Source organism: Daktulosphaira vitifoliae, unplaced genomic scaffold (genome assembly GCF_025091365.1).
Source record: "Daktulosphaira vitifoliae isolate Bord-2020 unplaced genomic scaffold, ASM2509136v1 Scaffold_2, whole genome shotgun sequence".
In the NCBI taxonomy this organism is placed as follows: domain Eukaryota; kingdom Metazoa; phylum Arthropoda; class Insecta; order Hemiptera; family Phylloxeridae; genus Daktulosphaira; species Daktulosphaira vitifoliae.
This window is the reverse complement of record NW_026099573.1, coordinates 39,001,560-39,025,917: the sequence shown is the minus strand read 5'-3', so window position 1 is coordinate 39,025,917 and position 24,358 is coordinate 39,001,560. Positions and strand designations below refer to the sequence as shown.

At 25.4% G+C, this 24,358-nt stretch overlaps 4 protein-coding genes across 5 annotated transcripts; 3 read left to right on the top strand and 1 right to left on the bottom strand.

Moving 5' to 3' along the window:
• Positions 1-346: 346 nt before the first annotated feature.
• LOC126897610 (squamous cell carcinoma antigen recognized by T-cells 3-like) lies at positions 347-7,446 on the top strand. The gene is made up of 16 exons (XM_050671334.1): positions 347-542; positions 1,948-2,074; positions 2,461-2,565; positions 2,717-2,901; positions 2,966-3,184; positions 3,471-3,780; positions 3,865-4,044; positions 4,114-4,282; positions 4,746-4,904; positions 4,996-5,080; positions 5,516-5,639; positions 6,131-6,330; positions 6,396-6,543; positions 6,703-6,836; positions 6,896-7,068; positions 7,135-7,446. Exons 1-16 carry the CDS (start codon positions 432-434, stop codon positions 7,283-7,285), a joined length of 2,580 nt encoding a protein of 859 aa, XP_050527291.1. The 5' UTR covers positions 347-431; the 3' UTR covers positions 7,286-7,446.
• Positions 7,447-8,961: 1,515 nt separating this feature from the next.
• Positions 8,962-10,975, bottom strand: LOC126897611 (sodium/potassium-transporting ATPase subunit beta-2-like). The gene is made up of 7 exons (XM_050671335.1): positions 10,704-10,975; positions 10,264-10,404; positions 10,044-10,157; positions 9,799-9,980; positions 9,608-9,712; positions 9,200-9,368; positions 8,962-9,130 (listed from the first exon to the last, which is right to left on the bottom strand). Exons 1-7 carry the CDS (start codon positions 10,837-10,839, stop codon positions 9,024-9,026), a joined length of 954 nt encoding a protein of 317 aa, XP_050527292.1. The 5' UTR covers positions 10,840-10,975; the 3' UTR covers positions 8,962-9,023.
• A 1,494-nt stretch (positions 10,976-12,469) lies between these two features.
• On the top strand, positions 12,470-13,870 carry LOC126897524 (28S ribosomal protein S18b, mitochondrial). 2 transcript variants are annotated; one of them, XM_050671203.1, is made up of 6 exons: positions 12,470-12,526; positions 12,583-12,696; positions 12,753-12,900; positions 13,203-13,300; positions 13,357-13,487; positions 13,564-13,870. In XM_050671203.1, the coding sequence occupies exons 2-6, from the start codon at positions 12,613-12,615 to the stop codon at positions 13,694-13,696; spliced, it is 594 nt and encodes a 197-aa protein (XP_050527160.1). In that variant the 5' UTR covers positions 12,470-12,526; positions 12,583-12,612; the 3' UTR covers positions 13,697-13,870. The 2 variants fall into 2 exon arrangements, with proteins under 2 accessions (XP_050527160.1, XP_050527161.1); XM_050671204.1 differs by having other exon boundaries at positions 12,481-12,499.
• A 2,213-nt stretch (positions 13,871-16,083) lies between these two features.
• LOC126897701 (sodium/potassium-transporting ATPase subunit beta-2-like) lies at positions 16,084-23,156 on the top strand. The gene is made up of 7 exons (XM_050671496.1): positions 16,084-16,567; positions 20,019-20,159; positions 20,236-20,352; positions 20,805-20,992; positions 21,056-21,163; positions 21,237-21,402; positions 21,512-23,156. The coding sequence occupies exons 1-7, from the start codon at positions 16,417-16,419 to the stop codon at positions 21,619-21,621; spliced, it is 981 nt and encodes a 326-aa protein (XP_050527453.1). The 5' UTR covers positions 16,084-16,416; the 3' UTR covers positions 21,622-23,156.
• Positions 23,157-24,358: the final 1,202 nt, after the last annotated feature.

The following is a 24,358-nucleotide window of genomic DNA, read 5'->3' as shown; positions in this document are numbered from 1 at the left end:
AATACTCGATCTGAATTTAAGGATCCAAAAAATTGATTAAACTTGATGCAACATTCCCAAATTTTGGTAAACTCTTATTAAACATTATAAAATTATTTTAAGATTAAATTATATAATTTAATAATAAGAAAATTAAATTTTTTATGATGATTTTACTGTATAATAATGGTTTAATTAAAAATTAGTAATTATCCCAGAAACTAGGCGTGACATAATAAATATGAAGCCAGATTCGGAATCATCGTCGAAATTCCATATAAAAATTGTATACAATAAACAATTTTTTATTATTTGTATTTCTGTGATCACTGTGACTACTTATCATTTTCCGTATCATAATATTTAATGATAAAACCAACTATTTTATGACTTAGAGTTTAATAGTTCTTAAAAAAATTTAATATTTATTACTTAATTTAAATTTTTGAATAATGGAGGTTGATTCAGATTCTTCATTATCTTCTGAAGATTCTAACGACGAAGAATATGAAAACTTTAAACAAGAGGAACTTAAGAAGAAAGTGGATGTTTTAGAGAATAGAGTAAGTGTATTTCATGATTACTTAATCTAGAGTTTTTTTTTTAAATTAATGAAATATTTACTCCCATACCTTACAAAATACATAATAATTATGTTTTTATTATTTGTAATTAGCTGTGAAAAGTCTATTTTCCAGATTTAAACGTTTTAAACGTACTCATATATAATGTTCAATTATTTTGATAAATAGCATTGTTTTAGAAACGATTACAATATTTTTTTTTATAATTAAAAAGCAAAACTTATATGAAATTAAAGTAGAGTAATTAAACAAAATAAAACAAAATTTAGTAGACTAAGCTACCATATCCATAATCACTTATTTCATAAATACAGTATTAATAATTATGAAGTCTAATGACTTTATTTTGATTTTTGTATAACATTTAAACATTTTTTTCTTCCAAAAAGGTCTATGGTTCGTAAAAGTTACTATACATTTTTTAAAATATATTTTACTTGGTTTGAAATGAAAATTCATTTAATAATTTTATATCAATAGAGTAACCAGGCATTGGCAGTTATCCAGTTTTTGGTAATCTATAAGATTGTTACATCATAGAGTCTTATATATAGTTCTAAAAATTAGGGTTTAATTATTTTAAAGTTTCTAAAACTAAATAAAAAAAATTTTTTAAAACTTAATTATTGTAAAATATAGTGTAGTCCAGCATGTGTTCACAATACTTAAAACTTTTGATTCAATTAACACATCACTGTAAATTTTTTATTAATAATTTATGAGTTTTCAGACTACTTTAAAGTTATATTTTATTGTTTATTTTCAATAATAAATAAATATTTTACATTTTTTAATTTTTTCAAAATAGCAATTTTTTATCCTATTTCTTACAAAAAAATTTGATGAGTTGAAAATAATCTTTGGATTAACCTTGGGATAAATACTTATTGAGTTACAAACATTTTAAAAGAGTAATTGGATACATGTTGTGGGTGGAGTATGCAACATAAATATATACCAGTACGAGTATACCCGGGGGTTTAAATGGGGGTACTTAACTACCTTCCTATTTAACTATATTAAACAAAGTATTTTTAAAACATTTTCAAAAGTTAAATTGAAGAAGCGGTCAACTTTTCATTGAAAAGTTGCTATTTTTAATCCTCCTCTGGCTAGGTAAAAGATTAGTAAATTTGTTCTTTACTTATAAAATTAATTGTTTCTAGAAAAATAAAGTCTAACTTTTATTGAATTATTATTACTTTACCTTATTAACGCCCCTTTGTCATGTTGAAAACAAATTTAATACGTATTATCAGACAACAAATTAGGCTTAAAAAAAAAATAATTTTGACTAATTTGATTTATATAAACATTCTTTAATCATTTTTTATTGTTAAATGTTATTGAAACCCATAAATCTAACTTAATGCTTTGATTTTAGATTCTCAATAATTCATCAGATTATGATGCATATGTTGAACTAATATCAATACTCCGTGAAGCTAATAATTTAGAAGAAGTTCGTAAAGCTAGATTAAAACTTAATGAAAAATATCCTTTAAGTGCAAGTATGTATAAGTTATCAAAATGTATTTATAACATTTTAAGTAAATTATATCAATAAGATTTTTTCAATAGAATATTTATTGTAAGCTCACCTTCTAATTTTTTTATGTGTATAAGCTAATTATTTAATTAATGATTTAAATCATTAATAAATTTGAGACATGAAAAATTGTATAGGATTGTATATTGTAAAGTACAAAGCTTTACAATTCTAACTGTAGAACAAGACAAATTTAACATTTAGATAATTATTTACCAATTCATAATTGGATTATATGTTTATAGTTTTATTGAAGTAAATATATTATTATAACTAATTTGATGATTTAAAAAAATACTGTAGCACTCTTTGTTAAAAACATTCACTTTTCCTTATTTTATTTTTCAGAGTTATGGTTAGATTGGATTAAAGATGAAATTGGTATTGCTACAACTGAAGAAGAAAAGAATCATGTTGTTATGTTATGTGAAAAAGGAATTAAAGATTACCTAAGTATATTTCTTCTTGACTTAGACAAATTGAGCATTTTCTCTCAACTAAATTAATTTAATTTTAAGATTTTTATTGCTTTATGTATTTAGATATGTTTATATTTTTATACTTAAGTTATATTCTAAAAACAATTGTTTTTATTTTTCATCAGGTATAGACTTATGGTTAGAATTTGTACAATTCAGTATTGGCTGCATGACAGATAATACTGGAACAGAAACTACTAGACAACTAATGGAAAGAGCTTTAACAGCTGGTGGTTTACATGTACCCAATGGCAATGTCCTTTGGGAAGTTTATATTGTATTTGAAAAATTAATTTTAGATTCTTTAAAAGTAAAATTTAATTCATAATATTTTAAACTTTTGTAAATAATTATATTTAAATTTTTTTTTTCAGCAAAATTCTGATGAAAAAGCTATAATAGAACAAAAGCGTCGAATCAATAATTTGTATAAACGACAATTGTCGGTACCTCTTTTTGATATGGAAAGTAATTTTAATGAATATAAAGAGTGGTTACTTTCTGAAGGATTAGAAGAAGATAAAGCTATAGAAGATAGTTATAAACGGGCACTTAATAAATTACAACAAATTCAAGTATTTGAAGATAATTTAGTAAGTGGTTCTCTTAATTAGTAAAGTGGTTATTCTTATTATGATTTTGTTTACTAAACAATACTTTTTTTGAATGTATAAAGTGAGATTTTTCTTACTTTTTAATAATTTTTTAGTTGATAATAAAACAGATTGTGGATTTCTACCATAGTGTTATAAAAAAAAGTTGTAAATTTCAAGAATCAATTTTTTTGTTAGAATCTTTTATACAAATTTTGTGACTTCATCAATTTATTGTTGTGGTTTTTTTTAAGTATAAATAAATTATGTTTTTTTACCTCTTCAGCTTTCAAAAGAAATTTCTGAACGTTTAAGTTCTTATATGGAATATATAAACTGGGAAAAAAATCCAAAAGAAGGAGGTAATAAACCTAATAGAATTATTTGTTTATTTGAACGAGCAATAGCAGATCTTCCTCTTGAACAATCACTTTGGGCAGACTATATTGATTATATAGTAACTACTATCAAAGAAGCAGAGACTATATTAATCATTTGTAAAAGATCTATAGCTAACTGTCCATGGTCTGTTATTCTTTGGTGTACATACTTAATACAAGCTGAAGTTCACATGTGTCCTCACGAGGAAATAACTGGTGTGTTTGAAAATTCAATATTTTTCTTATAATTATTTAATTATCTACTCTGTTTTAAATATGTTTTGTTCATATTTATTAAAGCTATTATGGAAAAAGCATTATGTTCGTGGTTTAGTTCAGCAGCTGATTACAGATCATTATATTTAACTTATATATATTATCTAAGACGTAGACTAAATGATACTGATTCTGAAACTAAAGGGAAAAGAATCCAAGATGTAAGATCAATGTTAGAAAATGCTCAGAAATATCTTATAGATGGTATTTATTTGTGCATATTATAGCTTAACTGATACTAATATACAAATTAATTTCTTATTCTTTATTAAGGTTATGGTTTTGAAGGGGATCCATCTTGTGAGTTACTTTTATGGTGGACTGATTTTGAAGCCATTATAACAGGAGATATGGAACGCGTTCGAAAAATGTGGAATGATATTCTTAGTGCTGGACACAACCAGTCCTCTGCATATTGGATTAAATATCTGAATTTAGAAATGTAATTATGATTTTTTAAAATTAAACTTTTGTAGAGTTTGTCAATATTTCTTATTAAATATCAATATAGTAGTGTTTTCCATGTTATTTTATGGTATTTTTTGAATCAGTGATGAAGTATTCAATTTTTCAAATAGACATGCTTTCTTCTTTAAAACAAGTTCATCATAAGATTTAAAGGTCATTTTTATTTTCTTTTTCATAATTAATTATTTATTAACTAATTAGATGTTTTAAATGTAATTGGGTTTTAAGTTTTCAAAGATGATTGTATTAATCCTATATTAGATGTATGTAGTATAATATAGGTAAATGTTATGTGTTAAAACGTAAAATATTGATGAGACCTATCACTAATGAAATTAATATAGAGCCTATAGATTATCATAGATCATTTGAATAATATAAAATAAATACTGTAACAGTATACATGTATTGTTTATGTCAATGGATAATATTTATAGGCAATATGGTGATCCAAAACATGTAAGGAAATTATTTACAAGAGCATTAATGACTAATACTGATTCACCAGAAACTATTGGTGTTGAATGGATAAAATACGAATCTTTGTATGGAGATTTAGATAGTATGTTAAATTGCCAAGAAAAATTCAAATCAAAGTATGAGAGTTATAAAACCTTGAAGTCATTTAAAATTTTTTTTATTATACACACAATTAATTGTTTTTAACTATTAATCTAATATTTTAAGAATGAAACAAGTTCAAGAAACTAGAGAAAAAGAACAAGTAGAAAGTAGAAGTGGAACTAAAGTTAAAGAAGCCAAAAAGAGAAAAGTAATTATTCTTTGTATTTCAATTAATGTTTTTACATTATAAAAGCTAAAATAAATTAATATTAAAATGAATACATAGAGCCAAATTTCAGGAGATTAGTGCAATTGTAATAGAATCAATAAATTTATCTTATGAATTCAATAATTTCAGCATTTTCACAGATATTACCTTTAAAATGAAGAAAAACATAATTTATTAATGAAAATATCCCAAAACATTAAAATAGAATAATTTGATCTGAAATTATAAACATCTTAGAGAAAAGTCAAACTTTTTATACACTTTGCATTATAGTGCTTGATAATAACTGTTATTTCTCAAATGTACTGGATTTTTTGTGATATTTAAATTCTGCATTTACAATATATTTTTAATAAACCAATATTAATTAACTTAAGTTGGTAATATTTATTTAATTTTTTTTCGTAATTCAAGTGGGAAGAAAAAGAATCCAAAACAACCACCCAAGAGGAAAATTTTAATGGTAATTTTAAAGTACCATATAGCACGAAACAAGAGAAAGATTTTGAGCCATCACCTGAAAAGAAGTCTAGAATAGGTAAATATATCTTTAAAAATTTTGTATAAGCTAAATCAAAGCTATACGCATGCATAAGAATCAAAAATTAAAAAAGAGCAGTAAACCTAAGGAAATTTTTTTTTCGAATCAGATGTGATAAAACATTGAAAAATTGGTTAATGCTGGAAAAATTATTTAACAATCTACAATTTTCATATATATATATATATATAATTTTGAAACATTATTTTGATAAAATTATTTGAAAAGATAAGAAAATTTTTTTAGTATTCCGTGAGCATTTAAAAGTTTTGATAAAATCACTAATTGTCGTCAGCATTCTTCAGTTTAAAATTTGAACCAAGCTTATCCAAAGACATCCTAAGGTATCCTGAAAATTTTGTTTAAAACAATTATTTATTAGTTAGTCTATTATAAGCGTCCTTTAGTTTTTTTTTCTCGCAACTTCAGGCTGTACTGCCTGAATCCTTTTTTTTTTCTAAGCTATTTTATCATTTTTATGTTTACAGAAACAACCTTAGATAAAGGAAGATTTGTAGAAATAGAAGGTAAAGAACACCGCTCAGTATTTGTCAGTAATTTAGACTTTGCTGTTACTGAATCAGAGGTTAAAGATGCATTGTCAATAATTGGACCATGTGAAGTACAACTTGTGAAAGATTTTAGAAATCGTTCTAAAGGATTTGGCTATGTACTTTTTGAAAACACAGTAAGTTAAATATTGTAAAATTCTCATTTTATTATAATTTTCATTAAATACTTTTTAAAATTTAGGATACGGCAATACAAGCCTTAAAAAAAGATCGTACACTTGTTAATAACAGACCTATGTTTATATCAAAGTGTGAACCTGACAAACAAAGTAGAACAGCAGGACTACGTTTTACCACTCGACTTGAGAAAAATAAGTTATTTGTTAAAGGTAATCTACTGCTAATAATTAATGTCAGTAAAACTCACATCAATGTTAATTTAATTATACTTATTATAATATTATATTTACTGAGTATTTTATATTACTAAAATTAATATAAATTATTATTTTTTATTAATGAATTTTATAAAAACTAATTTTTTTTAGGCTTGCCTTTTAGTTGTACAAAAACAGATTTAGAAAATATTTTTAAAGAATACGGAACATTAAAAGATATTCGTATTGTAACATTTAGAAATGGACATTCTAAAGGATTAGCTTATATTGATTTTGAGGACGAGGTAGTATACTAACTATGTCTTTCTAAATACATTTAATTTATAACTGTAATTTAATTTAGGTGTCTGCTGCTGCAGCTCTTTTAAAAACAGACAATATGGTAATCCAAAACAAAACAATATCAGTAGCCTTAAGTCAGCCACCTGATAGAAAAAATATTTCTGAATATAAGTCATACCCCCCACCATCAAGATTTAATTCTAGCATATCAAATTCTAATCCTTTTCCTGTGCGGTAAGATCTAATATGAAATATTATTAATTTTTAATAAACATTTTTTAGATCTTCTTTTATTTTTAGTCGGGACACTGCTCGTACAAAATTATCCTTGTTGCCTAGTGTTTTACAAAAATCTATTCAAGGAACAACTACTCAAAGTTCAAAACCAACTGGTGATAAATCTGCTTTGAGTAATAATGATTTTAGAAAAATGTTGTTGAATAATAAGTAAATCTTTTGTTTGCTATCAAATTCCAATTTTTCCAATTATTTTCTTATAATTAAGTATTTAAAAAAATTACCTTATTTTTAAATTTCATACTGTTCTAATATAAACATATAAGATGTCATTGTCATTTCTTTTGTCTTAAAATAATAAGTTATATTATTGTATTATAGACATTTTTACTTTAAAGAATCTTTTAAATTACTGAATTATTCCAAGGTAATACAATTATTGTTATACAAAGTAATTTGCTAACTCTTATCTTCAATAATATAAGGCAAAATACATTTCTTTTCTTATCAAAAGTTAGAAGTATCCTATTATCTACTAATTATATAAACTTAAATTTTTTAATTGAAACCAAACATGTTTAACTAGCCTATAATCAAGAAAATGACTAATTGAAAACAACTATTTTACCATTATTAAATAAATATATAAGTATTTTACATCAGTAACTTTCAAAACATTACATACAAGTTAAATTTATTAAAATTAAATACTGTAAGTTTAACTTGTAGTCATGTTTACATTTTTCTTGTTATTATGTATAGTTTTTAATGTAGTATTCTATATAAAACTACATAAATATGATTCATTTTTCTTTTACCTAAAAACAAATGTAATTTCAAAAACTACACAATCATTTAAAAAAATTTTTACTAACTAAAATTATTAAATTTTACAATAAATATAATTAAAAGAAAAATTAATTATTTTTGAAAATAGTAGTATATTTATTTCATAGAGCCTCATTAATATTTTTTAATACTAAAACTGAATTAATTTTTTTTTGAAATTGACACTATTGGGATATGAAAAATGTACCAGTAATTATGTGAAAAATAATAAGTTAAGGGATTAAAACCCACAGAGAAAGAGATATTGTCAAATGTAACTACAAAGTCACTGTGCACATTCAGATCTCGATACACTTCTGTAAAGGTTGGTACTGCTGTATAGACTGAGGAAACATTGTACTATGAGTGACAAGTACTGAAGTTTAACCACAAATTTAAATATGTGTATTTTATTTTTATCTAGTAGAGTAAAATAGTTTTTAGTACAAAATTTTTATTACTTAGAAAACAAATTTTCCTACTAATATAAAACTTGCAATATTTATATAAAAAAATTTTTTTTTAATATATTATAAAATAATGAACAATAATACACATTCTATATCTTAATTTAATAAAAAATATGCAAGAGTACAAAATTAATAAAAAAAATTTACAAAAAATATGAGATTAGATTTGTATACAGTTATATTATTAATAAAAATTGATCGAATTTGACATAAATATAAAATTTGCTTTTTTTGTCAAAATCAATAAACTCTTAATTTTTTATATTTTTATTAAAAAAGTAGAAATAACCAAAAATAGGAAAATAAAATGACTACTTATTATGTCAATGTAATATTAATGAATAAACTACAAATAATGTATGTTACAATAAGTAATCCATTTGTATTTGATACTAAATTAAAAATTTTTTCATCTTGGTATTTGGTCAGTCTAAAAAAATATTTTTTGATAAATTTTGTAACTTATCTTCAAAATATTATGAAAAAAACATTTAAAAAAAAATTATTATTATTATTTAAAAAATATATAGTTTTGATATGTAATTATTAATACTCGTGTAACAATTTATGACAACTAACTACACTACCCATGTCTAACTGTTACATTATATTTATTTTATACATGGTTAGTCAAATTATTTTTTAATAATAATTTTAATCTATCATGAGTTCAAAATGAGCTGATCCTCCTCGATTTCCGTTTTTATTGTGATAAATATTTTTTGCCCATGCTTTGCACAATACATTAATCGCTATACTATCTGAAATTAAAAGAAACTTATATTATATCAATCATATTCTTATAATTGAGTATGTTATATTAATCATACTATGTGGCCTTTTAAATTGCACTGCAACCAAGGGGCTGAGATATCCTTCAGCATTTTCAAATGGGAAGAAATATCCAGGAAATCCTGGTCTTGGGTTGTAAGAAATTGGACCAATAAGTTCTTTGTCTGCAACAGTTTCTCCATCACATGACACCCATACAGTTCTTAACTAAAAATAATAACTTTCATACTAAATTTTAAAATTAGTAAAAACAAAAAATATAAATCATATGTTCAAGGTTTAAAATTAACCCAAATACCAATTTGATTGTTATATATTTATTTAATATAAGATTACACAAATTGTTGTAATAATTAAAATGTAAAGTATTAAATATTTTGATGATATAAGTTCCATAGGTATGAATTTTGAAACACTACTAAAAGATACAAATATATTATGCTTACCTCATTAGGATTGGTTATATTTCTAATATAAGACTTTAACCATTCAGGCATTTCATCGGGTAGTTCTTTTGGATCATCATAAAAAATTGGATTCCAACCATAAATCTCAATAATTATGAACAAAATTTTATTAAATTTAATCTCTAAATTTTTTTTTTGTATTCAAATACATTTTATTTTTGAAATATTACCTTATTAAGTTTTAGAAATATGCAAGGGGCTTGTCTGTCATAGTAAAATCGGTTTTCATCTGTACACTGATCAAATGCTCTGACTTCAACATTACATACTTTCCCTTTGCCAGGTGGCTGATCATAACTACATGTAGCTATATTTTCACCTCTCCCAGGTGTCAAACCAGGTGTCTTATAAACTATGAATTAAAAATAAAAATGTTTGTAAAAAAATTTAAAGACACATGCTAAAACTACTATACCTTCCAAAAAATCAATTAGTCGTTTTATCCACACAGTATACTCCTCAGTTAATGTGCTATTTATATGAATTAAAGTACTGTGTGTTTCATTAGGCATAGGTCTAAAGCCCAGTCCTAAAATTAAAAACATATTGCATCAATTAAATTATTTCATTCTCTTTAAAATTTGAAATAAAAAATTAATTATAGTAATATAATATAAGATTCTAAATAGACATACCAGGATTTGTTCCAATAAGAGATCTATCTAACTGCTTTGTAGGAATACGTGGATCTAATGTTTGGAAGAAAACCCATAATACTATCGAAAATATTGCAACCAGTGTTATGTAAAATACTGAATAAAAAATACCTATTTGAGCTGAAATATAAAAGAATTATAATTAATAAAATAAGATAATTTCTATATTCTATTCTTATTTATTAAATAAATAAAATGTGAATTAATTGTTTTATTACAAAAAATATACTAACAGTTATTAAGTATTAATTAATCAATGATGATCAAAATATAATATTAACTGTATTGGACACACCCAAAATGTTATACAGACTTAATTCAAAATTATATGACATGGATTAAATTTAAGACAATTATCGCTTTATTTACAGATGAGTTAATTAGAAAATAATAAAAAATATTAATCAAGTTTACTTTACCTAAGCTAGAAGGTGTACGTCCAAAAATTTCACCAGAATCTTTATCATAGGCGTACATGATACATTTTTTGGAAAATGGTGTTTTCCGTTTTTCATTGTCAGTGCCAATGAATGTCGTTTTACTCCCGTAATGCATGACTACAATACTCAAACAATTTTTTTCAGTAAGATTAATTCTTGTTTAAAAAACAAGAAAAAACTTAGTCAAATACTTAGACGTTGAATTATCAACTTAAAAACAAAATGTTTATATTGAGTAATAAACGGAATTCCTTATCAATAAAACTCTATAACCTGTTGGTAGGACTTGCGTGGGTGAGTTGAATCTTTAAAGTTACCATTACATCGTTACGTCAGTTTGCCTTTATTCCATTCTGTGTACTAATTATACAGAATAATAATTACAATAATTTTGAGACTTCTCAAAAATAATTTTTTGTTCGATGAATCATTATTCTTATTTTTACCTTTAAATTAAAAAAAAAAGATTTAACGTATTTTAAATAAGATCTGATTTAAAAAGACAATTAAAGAAGCATGGGGCTTTAATCCTCACAAATTTTAAGTCTCTAATAATAAATATATGATCAATATTTGTTGGCTCGTCATTTTTAAAATAAAGATTATATCATTTCGCTCGAATGTAAAATACTACTAATAAGCATTTTTTTCTATAGACTCTTAGGGGTAAAATTTGTTGATGATTAATTAATTTTCACCTTTTCTTTAAAATATTTTTATAGAATAATACCCACCCATTTTGGGAGCCCTCATTATGTTAGATAACTTTTTTTTACTTGATATACCTCTTTGGAAATCATCTTAAAAGCCTATAAGAAAAATTTCTTATGGGGATCCTAAGGTAATATCTGACCGACAGTGGATTTAGCCCATTTTGCGCTTACACTTAAAATTTCTTACGTTATTGTGTTTTAAAATATCTTCATAAATTTGTACAAATAATATTATATTTAGTTCAAATTATTTACACAACTTTGATCTTTTTTTGTTCTTATAAATATTTTGGAGATTCTTAATACTTAAGTAATTAGGACTTTCAGAATCCTGGCCTTGACAAAACCCAAAGCAAACACAGTTTAATACATCGAATGGTTAATAGTTTAAACGAGGCCCCTAATTATAATAACCAATTATGTTTTATATGTTGCTAAACTTTAATTAATAAATCTGAGGCTCATACATCCCTGAGTACTGGAAGCCATGAATTCTTCCTGTCACGAGTATAGCTAAGCCTAAATAAAGGTAGGCCACCCTCATTATTTCAGCATGATCCTCCATTAAACCAAACCTTTATACATATTGATATACTTATTAAATTAGAGCAAATGAATGGCTTACACCAAACGATCCCAAATTTAAATATTAACAAGAAAATCAAATAGTAAATCACATAAAATTGAAGTTGAAAAACAAACAAAAAATTAAGATATTCAAAGGAATGGAATTAAAAATTGTTTAATTTAATATATTGTATCAAATATAAAGTTTTGCGCGTGATCTGAAGGAAACTTTAGGAATCTTAAAAAGTATATATGTAATAATATATAGAAATATTATTTTTAAGAGGAAAGATATTAAATTACACCTCTCAAAAATTTACTTTATTTGCACCAATTATATAATATAACTATTACAGTTATATTATGTAAATAATATTATAATATAAGTACACAAAGTCATCGATATAATTACACAACCATAAATGGACCTCAAACCTCAATTTGGAAGACCGGTGTGATAACAAAGCTGATAACCGTAGTATACTTACATACAAGGTATGATATATTGAATCGTAGCCCAAGGTATTAATGCTATGAGCTAATTCAGATTAAATAATAAGTATCAAATAATTTTTTAGGTATTTTAAACTGTAGGTAAATTATTTAGAATGATGTTAAACTCGATTCGTAATTTGACTGTGGCTTTATTCAAAACTGCAGGCAATTTCCCTGCTTCAAGAGAAATTCTAAGAGTAAGTTTCAATATAAATTTAATTTAATTATTTTGAGTAAAAATTAATTTTATTAGAGAACTGAAAGAAGTATATCAACCAGCTTTATAAAATGTAATGAAACGTCAACTGAAGGGGCACTTGATGAAATTAAACGAGATCCCCTTAAAGATAGATCTACAGTTATACCAGTTGAAACTAGTATTGACTATTTGAAAAGTGATGGTAACTTTTTTTTGTACAATTAAGTAAAATTTATTTTTAAATCATTTGAAATTTTCTCTTGGTTGTTGTGTTTTCCATGTTAAAATTTATTAGTTAAATTTAATATTTTTTCATGAATACGTAGTAATATATTTAATAAATTTTGATTCTATTCATATCAAGTTCTATTAATTATTTTTAAGAAATTACTTAAGTTAATGTAATAATTTATATATAGATTTCATAAAGTAAAACAATTAATAATTCTGTTAAGAACTAATTTAAACATGTTTGAAGTATCAATCTGTTTTCTTTCTATTTAGCATACAAAACTACTTATGGAGATAATCCTGTTTGGAAAGAATACCGTAGAAACCATAAAGGCAGTATTCCACCAAATAAAACTAGAAAAACATGCATTGTAAGTTTTATAACATAATTAAATCATTAAATAATTCTTATAAATTTTCTATTTAGAGAGCTGATAAAATTTCTACGGGTAATCCTTGTCCTATATGCCGAGATGAATATTTAGTTTTGGATTACAGGAATGTTGATTTAATTAAGCAATTTATAAGTACTAATTCAGGTCAAGTGTTATCTTACAAGTAAGTAATAACTATTAATATTTTCAGTATTTTTAATAATTATTCTTTTATTTAAAATAATCAAAAATGTTTGTAGGCTAACAGGAATTTGTCAAAAACAATATGTAAAATTGCTCGTTGCTGTAAAAAAAGCCAAAGACTGGGGATTTATTAAATTTGATGTTCCCATTAAAAATTACAATTATGATGAGTATAAAAATGATAAATAAACTGGTTTATTGGATAGATAAATATTGTTGATTGTCAATAAAATCATAATTATTTAAGTTTTATCTCTATTTTTGTTTAACTTATATTTATAACGTTCTTAGTTTTTATAAAAAAAATATAAAATGTGTTATCACAGCTTATAAATTAAATATATACTCTATCTTTCATGGTTTTATTAGTATTTATAGTAGATTACAGATAACTGAACAAGTATACATTCACAAAAAAATGTTCATTTAAAGTACAACAAACTATTTTTGAAATGTGAAAATAAGAACACTTAAATAAACTCAATGAATATAAAAAGAATAAGTACATTACCCTGAAATCTTTTTGCTAGTCAATATTTTCCTTGTCTCTCAAATTTAGTAACATTTCTTAAATTCAATAGAAATATAAATTTTCCATAAATATTTATGTCATGAAAGATTAAAAAATTAAATAAGGTTTAATAGTAATTATTTATTGAAATTTAATGGGCTATTACAAAATTCTTATTGTGAAAAGTAAGATATTTTGTACATTATAACTAGAGAGATATCATAGGATAGTTATTAGAAATTACTAAAGCTGACTACAATAATGATAAATTTTAACTCGTTAACATTAAGTTGATTGAAAACAGTTAACAAATTAATAATTAATTATTTTAAATAAATTAAGTTAAGTTGACAAAATCACATTAACAATTTAGTACAAATATTAGTAGGTTTGCAAAAATATTAATGTCTCAGTTTAAAACTGCTATAACTCAAAAAATGAAATTTTTCAAAATAATTATTTAAAAAAGAATTTTCATATTACCTCCAATGTAAAATTTAATTTTAAAAACGTTCTCCTTTGAAAAATAACTTGGCTATATTAATTTATAATTTTTAAATGTTGAATAATGAGCTACAACATAAGATCAAAACTAAAAAACTAAATTTTTTGGGTTGTTGCAGTTTTAAAATAGGTTGTCGATATATTTATAGGATGAAAATTTTTAAGTGACTTGATTTTTTCTTCTACAATTTTTTATTCTTTTATAAAAAAATTGAATGAAAAACATGATTTTTAAAATATTCAAATAAATTTATGTCAATTCATCTTCTAAAAATGTATTTATTTTCATGTAAACTAGCGAAAATTATAATGAATAAATAAATACATAATTGTTTATTGTAATATTTTTTAAGATAATGTAGTTTTTAAAAACGTATTTTTATTGTTAGCTATAAAAATAATATATTTATTTTCTTCTCCTTAAATAATTTAAAAAATTCAAGTTGCACAATTTTTGTAAAATTTGTTAACTGATTAAAAAAAAATTATCACATTTACAATTTAATTAAATAATAAGTATATACCAAAACTATACTTCAATTTTTTGTTAAATTAACAAAAGAGAAATTAACGTATAATCTGTTAAGCTAAAATGTTTAACTCGTTTATGTCCAGCCTTGAAAATTGCTTACTAAAATTATGAAACATGAAGACCAGATGAAATATATTCCAGTATTATTTTATTTTAGATTAGAGAAGTATTTTAGAGCGTTAAATAATAACATACAAAAAATGTTAACATTAGAAATGTTTAAAAAAATGTATACTAAGAAAAGCTTCTAAAAAATTGTTCAAAGTGTAGTTTTTCTTGAAAATAAGAGGATCGATCACTATATCGACAATAAATGACCAAACTAGTTCGATAAAATATTTTACGCCATTTAACATCAATATTATATACTTATTATCAAGTACTGGCATATATACAACAGTTTTAAATGGTTAGAAATATATTGGATAGAATAAAGTACCTAATACGAACATTTTTGTTAATTGTAAAAAGCGCTAAGACTCTGTAACCTTTGTTTGTTCATTCAACCAAATTTTTTTTTTCGCTTCAGGCAAGTGCCCATTTGAAATACATTTACCACGCCACTAGTTAGTTAGGTATAATCATAGGATATTTTACAAGAACATTTTGTATTTTAGAAAAATTTAATCAAAATTTACAGTCGTGTTCATAGAATAAAATACCATGATTTTTAGCCTCCTATTAAGATGTTGGTCTTAAATTTTTTAAGTAAGGAGAATTTACCCTTCAAAACAATTCCAATTGAACAATTGATGTAATATTTAATTTTATTTCTAAATTATTTTTATTTTTTTCTTTCAATGATATATTTTTTCCAACTTAATTATTATTTAACCTAACTGAACAATGATTATTATCGTTTAGGAAAAATAAAAATAAATACGGTTTTTATAAAACATAGCAGAGAAAAACTTTTAACCCGTGCTTGAGGCAACACTGCAGCTTCTGCCAAGCGAATAATTCTGTACAGGACGGCGTTTCCAGCCGTCGCGCCGGCGCGGCGCCTTTCGTACCAACTGCGTACTTGGGACATTGAACGCGAACGCCCCCGTTTATTGCGAGTTGGCCATCGATCGGGTGCGCTCAAACCCCGTTTTCAGGCAACACGACTTCACCTTTTTTCATCTATGTGTTTTGTGTTTTATCGATCGAACAAATAAACGTGAAACTTGGTACTTCCAAGAATTATACTGTTGCGAGACGGCAGTCTCGACAAAGTACTCTAACCGGCGCTCCCCCACCGACCACAGTTACCGGGCCAACGCACATACTGGTGGTCGAACGTAACCACCTCGCTGTCGGTGCAGTGCTGTTTGGAACCAAAGCTCGCAGCAGCAGTAAGGCGACGCGTCAGCCTCAGCCATGGTGAAGCACACGACCGATACCAATGGCATCGGGTACGAGTGGGAGTACGCCAAAGTTAAGGACGACCGAACGATATGGCAGAAGATCGTCATGGGCATCTACAACCCTAACACGCACGAAGTACTAGGACGTTCTTTAAGAAGCTGGGGTGGGTATATAACTGGTTCACTTTTCATTATTCAGCCCCCCCTTTTTTTCCAATATGTCTAATTTACTACCTCATTTTTGTCTCTCGTCTAAATTAGGCGACATGTATTTCTTTTCTTTAATGTAATTTACGGTAAATGCACATTTTTATGTAGTTAACTACAAATTATGATTAACACCCCCCAAAACATCAGCTGAAGGTAAGGTGGAAAATGCGAGGGTATGTAGAAGGGGGACCCGTAGTTACTGGAGACGAGGCTAAAGTGAGACAATTTAAATTTAAATTGCGTGCTTTTCTACTCTTTGATACCACACAAGTTATTGATACATCGTAAAAATTATGATTATTTATCTTTTTAAGCGTATTCAGTACCTCTTTTTTGTATAAAACCTAATTAAAACATTTATTTTGATAAATTTGTTTGTTATTTACATTACTCGTAGTTAAACTGCCGCTAATCTAACGCATCAAAGATAGTATTTAATTAAAAATGATATTAATAAGAGTCTAATGTCTATTTACGTTACAATAACATATAATATAATATAAAATCTTATAAAAATGTTTTATTAACGTTATTTTTTCAAATTGCGTCTATGGGAATAAGGAAAATTGTATTATTGTGACAACGGATTATCTTGATTATATATTCAAAATTACTCGTACCTTTTTAAACGAAAACATTTTCTTAGCTGTTAATTCAGGATTAGTATCGCCTAGTTTATAAATAACGCTTTTCAAAATAAAATTACACAAGCTGAGCTTTTAAGTTATTAATGATTATCCTTTATTTTAATCTTAAGTGATGAAAAAATAATATAAGTATAATAGAGAAAAATTGCATGTAAAATTGGATAGGATATATATATATATATATGTTTTTTTACGTAATTCAAGCTAATAAAAATATGAAGGTTAGGTCTTATTAGAATTTTGCTATTAATTCTGTTTTCTTTTATAGTTTGGTGATTATTTGCTAGACTTTAAATTATATTTTATTTTATTTAAAAAATATGATGTACAATAAATGAGTTAATGACACATGTGCTGTACTCAGTTTGACAACAAATATTTATGAAAATTATAATCACATAATACTAAAAATTTTGTATGTAACCGTGTTAAATTATTACTAGGTATTTCAAATTTGTTCGCTTTAAAAAAACTTTTTTTTTAAATTAAAATATAAAACTTAAAATTATCAAACAAAGAATTGTTTAAATTATTTTTATCTACTTAACTTTTAGACTTTTTAATTGTCAGTAGAAAATTCTACTGAAATTACTATAGGAAACAGTTTATAAAATAATTATTACATTCATTGATTTTAAATGTAGAAATACATAAACATATGCCAGTCTATAATAACGTCATTCATTTTAACACACTGTTATATAACAATGTTTCAACTCAGAAGTATGTATAATAAAGTATGATTCCAGCACCGCACTAGTTAAAAGTAGGTTTGTTTTACTCTTCATACCGTTGCCAACGCTCTAAGAATAGAAGAAATCACACTAACATCTGCGACAGCAGTGCGGTAAATTTTTTATGATATTTTTAATAATACAAAATCTCTTCTATGTTTAGCATTACTCGAGTCCTCTTTTTTGAAAAAATGAATTAAAACATCATTATTAAATTACATTTAATGTCATTATTTTGTTGGATGCAATAGATATTTCTGTGGCGTTTATGCAAAAAACCCTTTTTTTATTTTAGAGTAAACACACAAATCAGCGTATACATCTAAATAAAAATAGTACATAAGTATTATTTTTTAGGATATAAGTTAATTAAAATAACGTTAGCAAGCATACGCCATATCCCCTCGCATACTTCCCAAACCACTACCGATGTTTCCTTAATAACAGATAAGACAGTAAAATTTTCATTCTACTCTGTGGTAGACTTTTGTAGTTGTAAAAAATATTAATTAGTAGAATGAGGCTATTGAAAAGGATGGAATAGGCCAAACACCACGTGAGAAAAGTTTTTCACTCAAATGATAAAACGCAGGGTAACGATACCAGTCATAGGCACACTAACCACTTTAGCAGTACAGAGTTAAATACTTAATAAATGATTTATTAAAGTTTTATATAATATTTTTATTTTAAAAATCAACTATGAGGCTTAATAAAAAAATAAAAGCCTACTTATCAGAGCCTTAAAAAAACACTCTAATCAAATATAAAAATAGCCAAACACTGGTTCCGTTACCCTATTGATTATTTTTCGTTCATGGTAACAACTCATTCCTTTCTCCCCTTTTTCATACGCTACATGTTGCAATTACTTCGTTCTACAAATACTTGTACAGAACATTATAATAGGTAGTGCTACTAAAACTTATTTTACGAAGAAATAATATTTAATATTATTTCTTCGTAAAATAAACGAGATGAATTTATCCGATTTGGAAATACGTTAATGAATAGGACTTCCCTTATGATAAAGAAGAATATAAATAAGCGTTATAATTCATTAATAAACGTAATCGTTGGTAGTTAAAAACGCTGTTAACTTTTACTGCGACTAAAGACAATTTCAATTTTCATTTGAGTCGTTAGTAAATATGTTACATTACTCAAGTACACAAATCGGATGTCAATGAGTTGTTTAAAAATAGGAACATCTTGTCGGGCTTATATGTAAGAACATTTTTCAGTTATTTAATATTTCTACAAATTATTTTTAGAAAATTATATAAAAAAAGAAATTTCCGATAACAATCTTTTGAATAAAATTCGAAAATAATATTAATCGGAATGGTCAGTTTTACTTAAATTTTATTCTGTAGCTTATAATGCTAACGTGGACGTTATATTTAGTGAGTATTTTTATAAATATCGTTTTTTTGGGTAAATAAAAATGTATTCAGTAAAAATCTGTACATATTACTAGCATTTTAATTGCAAACCAAAATAAATTTCATAATTACAGAGTTGCGGAAATCTGAAACCTTTAAAGATTTATTTTAAACTAAATTACTAGTTTTTTTAAATCATACACATTGTAGAAATTAAAAATGATGACCTTCAAAAATTGTCACTTATACTGCAAAGTATTTTAAGATTTCTCAAAATGAAATTTTTACCAATAATAGCAAAATAAGTGCTTCTAAACACTTTTTTCTAGATAGGTACTTATTTTGCGAGACTCGAAGTTTTATTATAGGTTATGCAAATAATAAAATCGCCACTTATATTAAAAAGTGTATAATTCAAATTTGTGTTTTGAATATCCTGAAAACCTAGAAGAAGTGAAATACGCATTGTTGAAGTTTAAACGACGATATGTATAGTTTCCTACAAGTAAAATATAGTTCACCGTAAACCATTTAGTGTACTTATTTTGTATCATTCCTACAAATTTGATTGATTAAAAAATGTCAGCCGTAAAAGTGTCGTTGTTAAAATTTAAACTTAATCATACATTTTTATTTCAGGTGGTATCTTATTATTCTATTTAGTATTTTATTCTTCCTTGGCTGTATTATTTGGAATTTGTTTAAAACTACTATTGTCTACCCTTGACGAACGTACACCTCACTTCACTCTTTCAAATTCAATAATCGGCACCAACCCTGGTGAGTCGCATTGAAAATAATTATAATTGTTAAAGATGCATGTAATTATTACTTATCATATTTTTTGTTTTATTAGGCCTCGGATTTCGCCCAAGGTCTCGTAACGTCGAAGATGGTTCACTTATTTATTACGAAGCCAAAAATTCGACTAACGTTGACACCTGGGTTAATTCTTTGGACGATTTTTTAGCCGGTAAGAATTTTATGTTAGTTAAATAATATTTTTTAAACTGTACTATTTGCGCGAATTTATTTATTTTTATAAAAAAAATCTTGTCTTTTTATGTTAAATTAAATAATAATGGGGTAGGTATTTCACATAGTATTTCTGGCCTAATTTCTTATATTTAGTATCGATAAATAGAAATCAACTTTGTGTATTGAAAGTAAACATTTTGAATTTTATAATAATCACACTTCAATTGGAAATTATTCGGTAAATATTCATTTCAACCTTCACGGTGATATAAAGAACTACATGATTGATACATTTCGAACCGCTATAGTTCCTACGTCCATAGGTGGAAATCAGTAGAGGTTAAAGGAGCTAAGTACTTAAAAATATTGAATTAAATCCATTTTTAATCCAATATTAACGTCTTAAACAGTGTAACAAATTAATAATCTTCTATAATTATCCAATAGTGTACAAAAATAAAACCCTATTGCCAGACGGAGGAAGCAATCAACAACAAGGATGTAATCACCACTTCTACCCAGAAAACGGAAAAGTATGCGATTTCAGAGTAGATATCAATATGGGAAACTGCACGTCCGAAAAGAAATACGGATATCCTGATGGTCAGCCATGCGTTTTCATTAAGCTCAACAAGGTTAATTTGTAAATGAAATTGAACTTTTTTGTTTATTTAAGTGTGCTTTTATATTGCTTGCAGATTTTCGACTGGAAACCCGAATTTTATAACATGTCAAATCTTCCAGATGGAATGCCAAAAGATCTTAAAAACACTATTTCTAATAAATTATTCAACGACCCCAATGAGGTAATGCTATTATTTCAATTAATAATTTTTAATCATAATACTATTTTATTTAAATCATTTTTTTCTCCTCTAGGTAAATACCGTATGGGTGAGTTGCGAAGGTGAAACGCCTTCCGATAGGGAAAACATTGGACCGATTGATTTACATCCAGAAGGATTCCCTGGCTACTATTATCCATTCACTAACAAAAAAGACTATCTCAGCCCTTTAATAGCCGTACACTTCAAAAAGCCCAAAAGTATGATTTATACTAAATGAACCCAACTTACTCGATAGTTTTCAATTCATCTATTTAATCTATATATATTTAAACTAATAAATCTATTTTTTGCTTTATTATTTTCCAGAGCATACACTCATCAACGTCGAATGTCGGGCCTGGGCCAGAAACATTGTATACAGACGTAGTCTGCAAAATCGCGAAGGTTCAGTGCATTTTGAGTTGATGATTGACTAAACGCTGACGTGCCTTTTTTAGTATACCTAAAAAAACTTACAAACCGACAGCCTATCAGTGCTACACCCGCATGATTAAGAAATACTTTCAATTAAATAAATCAACGCTTCGTTGTCAATTTTTTTTTCGATACTCAACAGAAAATAGTTGCTGTATAATTGTGTATTGTAGAATTTGTTACAAAAACAATGAATTATTTATTATTGTTGTTCCGTTGATTAAGCAGTAATGATACAATATTACTTAATTTGTTAGGTACGCCCATTTTTTTACATTACTTTGTATATGTAAGTTTTAGATTATTAATTATTTTAGATTATCATATCGTTTCGCGGTGAGATAAATTTATAGATTATAATTCATGATAAAATATATCCAAGCTTGAGTACCTTATGTACTTGCCGCAATAACATACTACGATAAAGCGATTTTTATTATTAAAAAAATATTGTTTTTTATTTATAATAAAACGCTAAGAAATTCGATAATTTTCACTGCCTTTCTTATAATTTAATAATACCTCGTTTTTTTTTCACTCAGTAATTTTCCTAAGCAAATTCGGATTGCATTTAATACAAGGTAGGCATCGTGTACGACATTATATGTTTAAGCGACAGTTATTAGCATTTTTTTTAGTAAATCCAGATGAGTATGTCTATTCCAAGATCCTGGATCCGATTATTGGGAACGAAGAACTAATTTTAATATATCCATAATAAACTATTAGTAATAATAAAATCGATAAAAACTTAATAAAATAATTTTAGTTAGATTATTGATTTGAATAATATGTACGTTTTTAAGAACGTATAAAATAATTTTTTTAACGTACTTAATTTAAAAATAATAAACGCAAATATACATTATTGCATACATTCGTACGTTAGATTTAACATATTAATCATTATATTATTATGATGTTATTGTTTGGAATTTTAACATGTTGACTATGTTGCAAGCTAAATATTTATAGCTTTGTAATTATTTATGGTAATTATTATTTAATTCAAATTTCCTAGACTAAGTCTGTGAATTTGTGGTTTTATGTTTTTATATATTTATGTTAATAAAATTTAATATGTTTAGTAATATGAAGATCAAATATTTACGTGAAAAAAAATACTATACATAGAATATAGAAAATATTTATGGATTTAATTTTGAATTTTTTAATGGTGTATATTTAAATATCAGTTAAGTCATTTTTAATAAATGACTAAACTATTATGTAAATGTTAACTATTGGTAGACTTTTTATTTAATATTTATTTAATAAAACACATTTAAGTTGGGACCCGACAGAATAAAATTTAGTCATTTTAAAAAACTAAAGATTAGTATTGATTGATATCTTACAATGATTAAAACACTGTCGCTATACGCTTTTATGCATATATTTAACTAACTATTAAACTTATAACGTTTATATGATAAATTTAATAGGAATAAGTATAGGTGATATCAATTACTTACAATATCTTGTAACTGTTAAATGGATTTACATAAGAATAAAGAGTATTTATGTTGTTATACTATGTTTGTTGTGACTTAATTTTTATCAGAAATTATAGTTTTAACGGCGATACCAGTTTATCGAAGTTTATAAATGTTTCATTATCTACCTAAATTTATGTAATGTTCTAAAGTAATACCGTAAAATTTAATTTTCTTTTAAATTTAAAGTAATGTAGATCAAATACTCTTAGACACACTTTTTTTGATGTTTCCAAAGAATTATACGTTTTATTAAAAAAACATGTGTTTTCATTAGTTTTTTAAAACTGACCACCTAAAACTACATAGAAATTTTTTTTATTTATTAAAACTAAAAATTTGTTTTTATACATTTGTGAAAAGGTAATAGTAAATAGAATAAGAAATGAGACATTGGTATCTAAAGCCAGTTTGGATTTATGCCTGGTTAGTCAACAATGAAGCCATTATTTTATGTGAGGTAACAAATAGAAAAGTTTAGGGAAAAGAAGAAAAAGTTGTGTATGGTATTTATAGATTTGGAGAAAGCGTATAATAGAGTAGCAAGAGAGGTTTTAAAGTGGGCATTAATGAGAAAAGGAGTCCCGAAAAGGCACATTAATATAATAGAGGATATATATAACGGCACTTATACCAGGGTAAAAAGTGTAGAAGCAGGCACGTAGACATGGGTGGGCCTGGCCCCCCTTAGATTTAATGTGGCCCAGGGCCGGCCCCCCCAAATTTAAAATTCAATTATTTTTATGAATTATCAAAAACGTGCTAGGCCTTAAATACATTGAAATTATTATTAATTTGTGATTACTATTGAGTAATACAGTTATTATTATGGCTGTATTTTCATTTTTATATTCATAGAAAACGTTATTTGAAAAAGATAACGTTCTAGACGTAATAATTAATGGAATAGCAATTACTCCAAACGTGATTGTAGGTAAATTTTTTTTAACTCTGGTCCAACAAATGATTACAAACTACGAAGTATCTGCATTGATTAGAATCTAGTTGATTACAAAATTCGATAGAGTAGATTACTCTATACTAAGATAGAGATAGATACTCTATGAAAATTTTTTTGATAAATCTTATCTTTAATCTGTTTTTTTTTTATAATTTAGTAGTTATAATAGGTAATTTATTTGTTTTTGTTAATTTGTTATTTGCGTGCTCTAAATAATAGTAATGAAAATATGACTAAAAAAAGGCAGGAATTGTTTTTAATTTTAAATAAAATAAATTTTAC

Excerpts from the sequence above, each read along its gene's own strand:
- LOC126897610 (XM_050671334.1), top strand. The coding sequence starts at position 432 with ATGGAGGTTGATTCAGATTCTTCATTATCTTCTGAAGATTCTAACGAC. Across the intron at positions 4,283-4,745 it reads AAATATCTGAATTTAGAAAT|GCAATATGGTGATCCAAAAC; the intron begins GTAATTATGATT and ends TAATATTTATAG. Across the intron at positions 6,837-6,895 it reads ATATTGATTTTGAGGACGAG|GTGTCTGCTGCTGCAGCTCT; the intron begins GTAGTATACTAA and ends AATTTAATTTAG.
- LOC126897611 (XM_050671335.1), bottom strand. The coding sequence starts at position 10,839 with ATGCATTACGGGAGTAAAACGACATTCATTGGCACTGACAATGAAAAA. Across the intron at positions 10,158-10,263 it reads TCTTATTGGAACAAATCCTG|GACTGGGCTTTAGACCTATG; the intron begins GTATGTCTATTT and ends TTTTAATTTTAG. Across the intron at positions 9,369-9,607 it reads ATATAACCAATCCTAATGAG|TTAAGAACTGTATGGGTGTC; the intron begins GTAAGCATAATA and ends TATTATTTTTAG.
- LOC126897524 (XM_050671203.1), top strand. The coding sequence starts at position 12,613 with ATGATGTTAAACTCGATTCGTAATTTGACTGTGGCTTTATTCAAAACT. Across the intron at positions 12,697-12,752 it reads CTTCAAGAGAAATTCTAAGA|AGAACTGAAAGAAGTATATC; the intron begins GTAAGTTTCAAT and ends TAATTTTATTAG. Across the intron at positions 12,901-13,202 it reads TGACTATTTGAAAAGTGATG|CATACAAAACTACTTATGGA; the intron begins GTAACTTTTTTT and ends CTTTCTATTTAG.
- LOC126897701 (XM_050671496.1), top strand. The coding sequence starts at position 16,417 with ATGGTGAAGCACACGACCGATACCAATGGCATCGGGTACGAGTGGGAG. Across the intron at positions 21,164-21,236 it reads TATTCAACGACCCCAATGAG|GTAAATACCGTATGGGTGAG; the intron begins GTAATGCTATTA and ends TTTCTCCTCTAG. Across the intron at positions 21,403-21,511 it reads ACACTTCAAAAAGCCCAAAA|AGCATACACTCATCAACGTC; the intron begins GTATGATTTATA and ends ATTATTTTCCAG.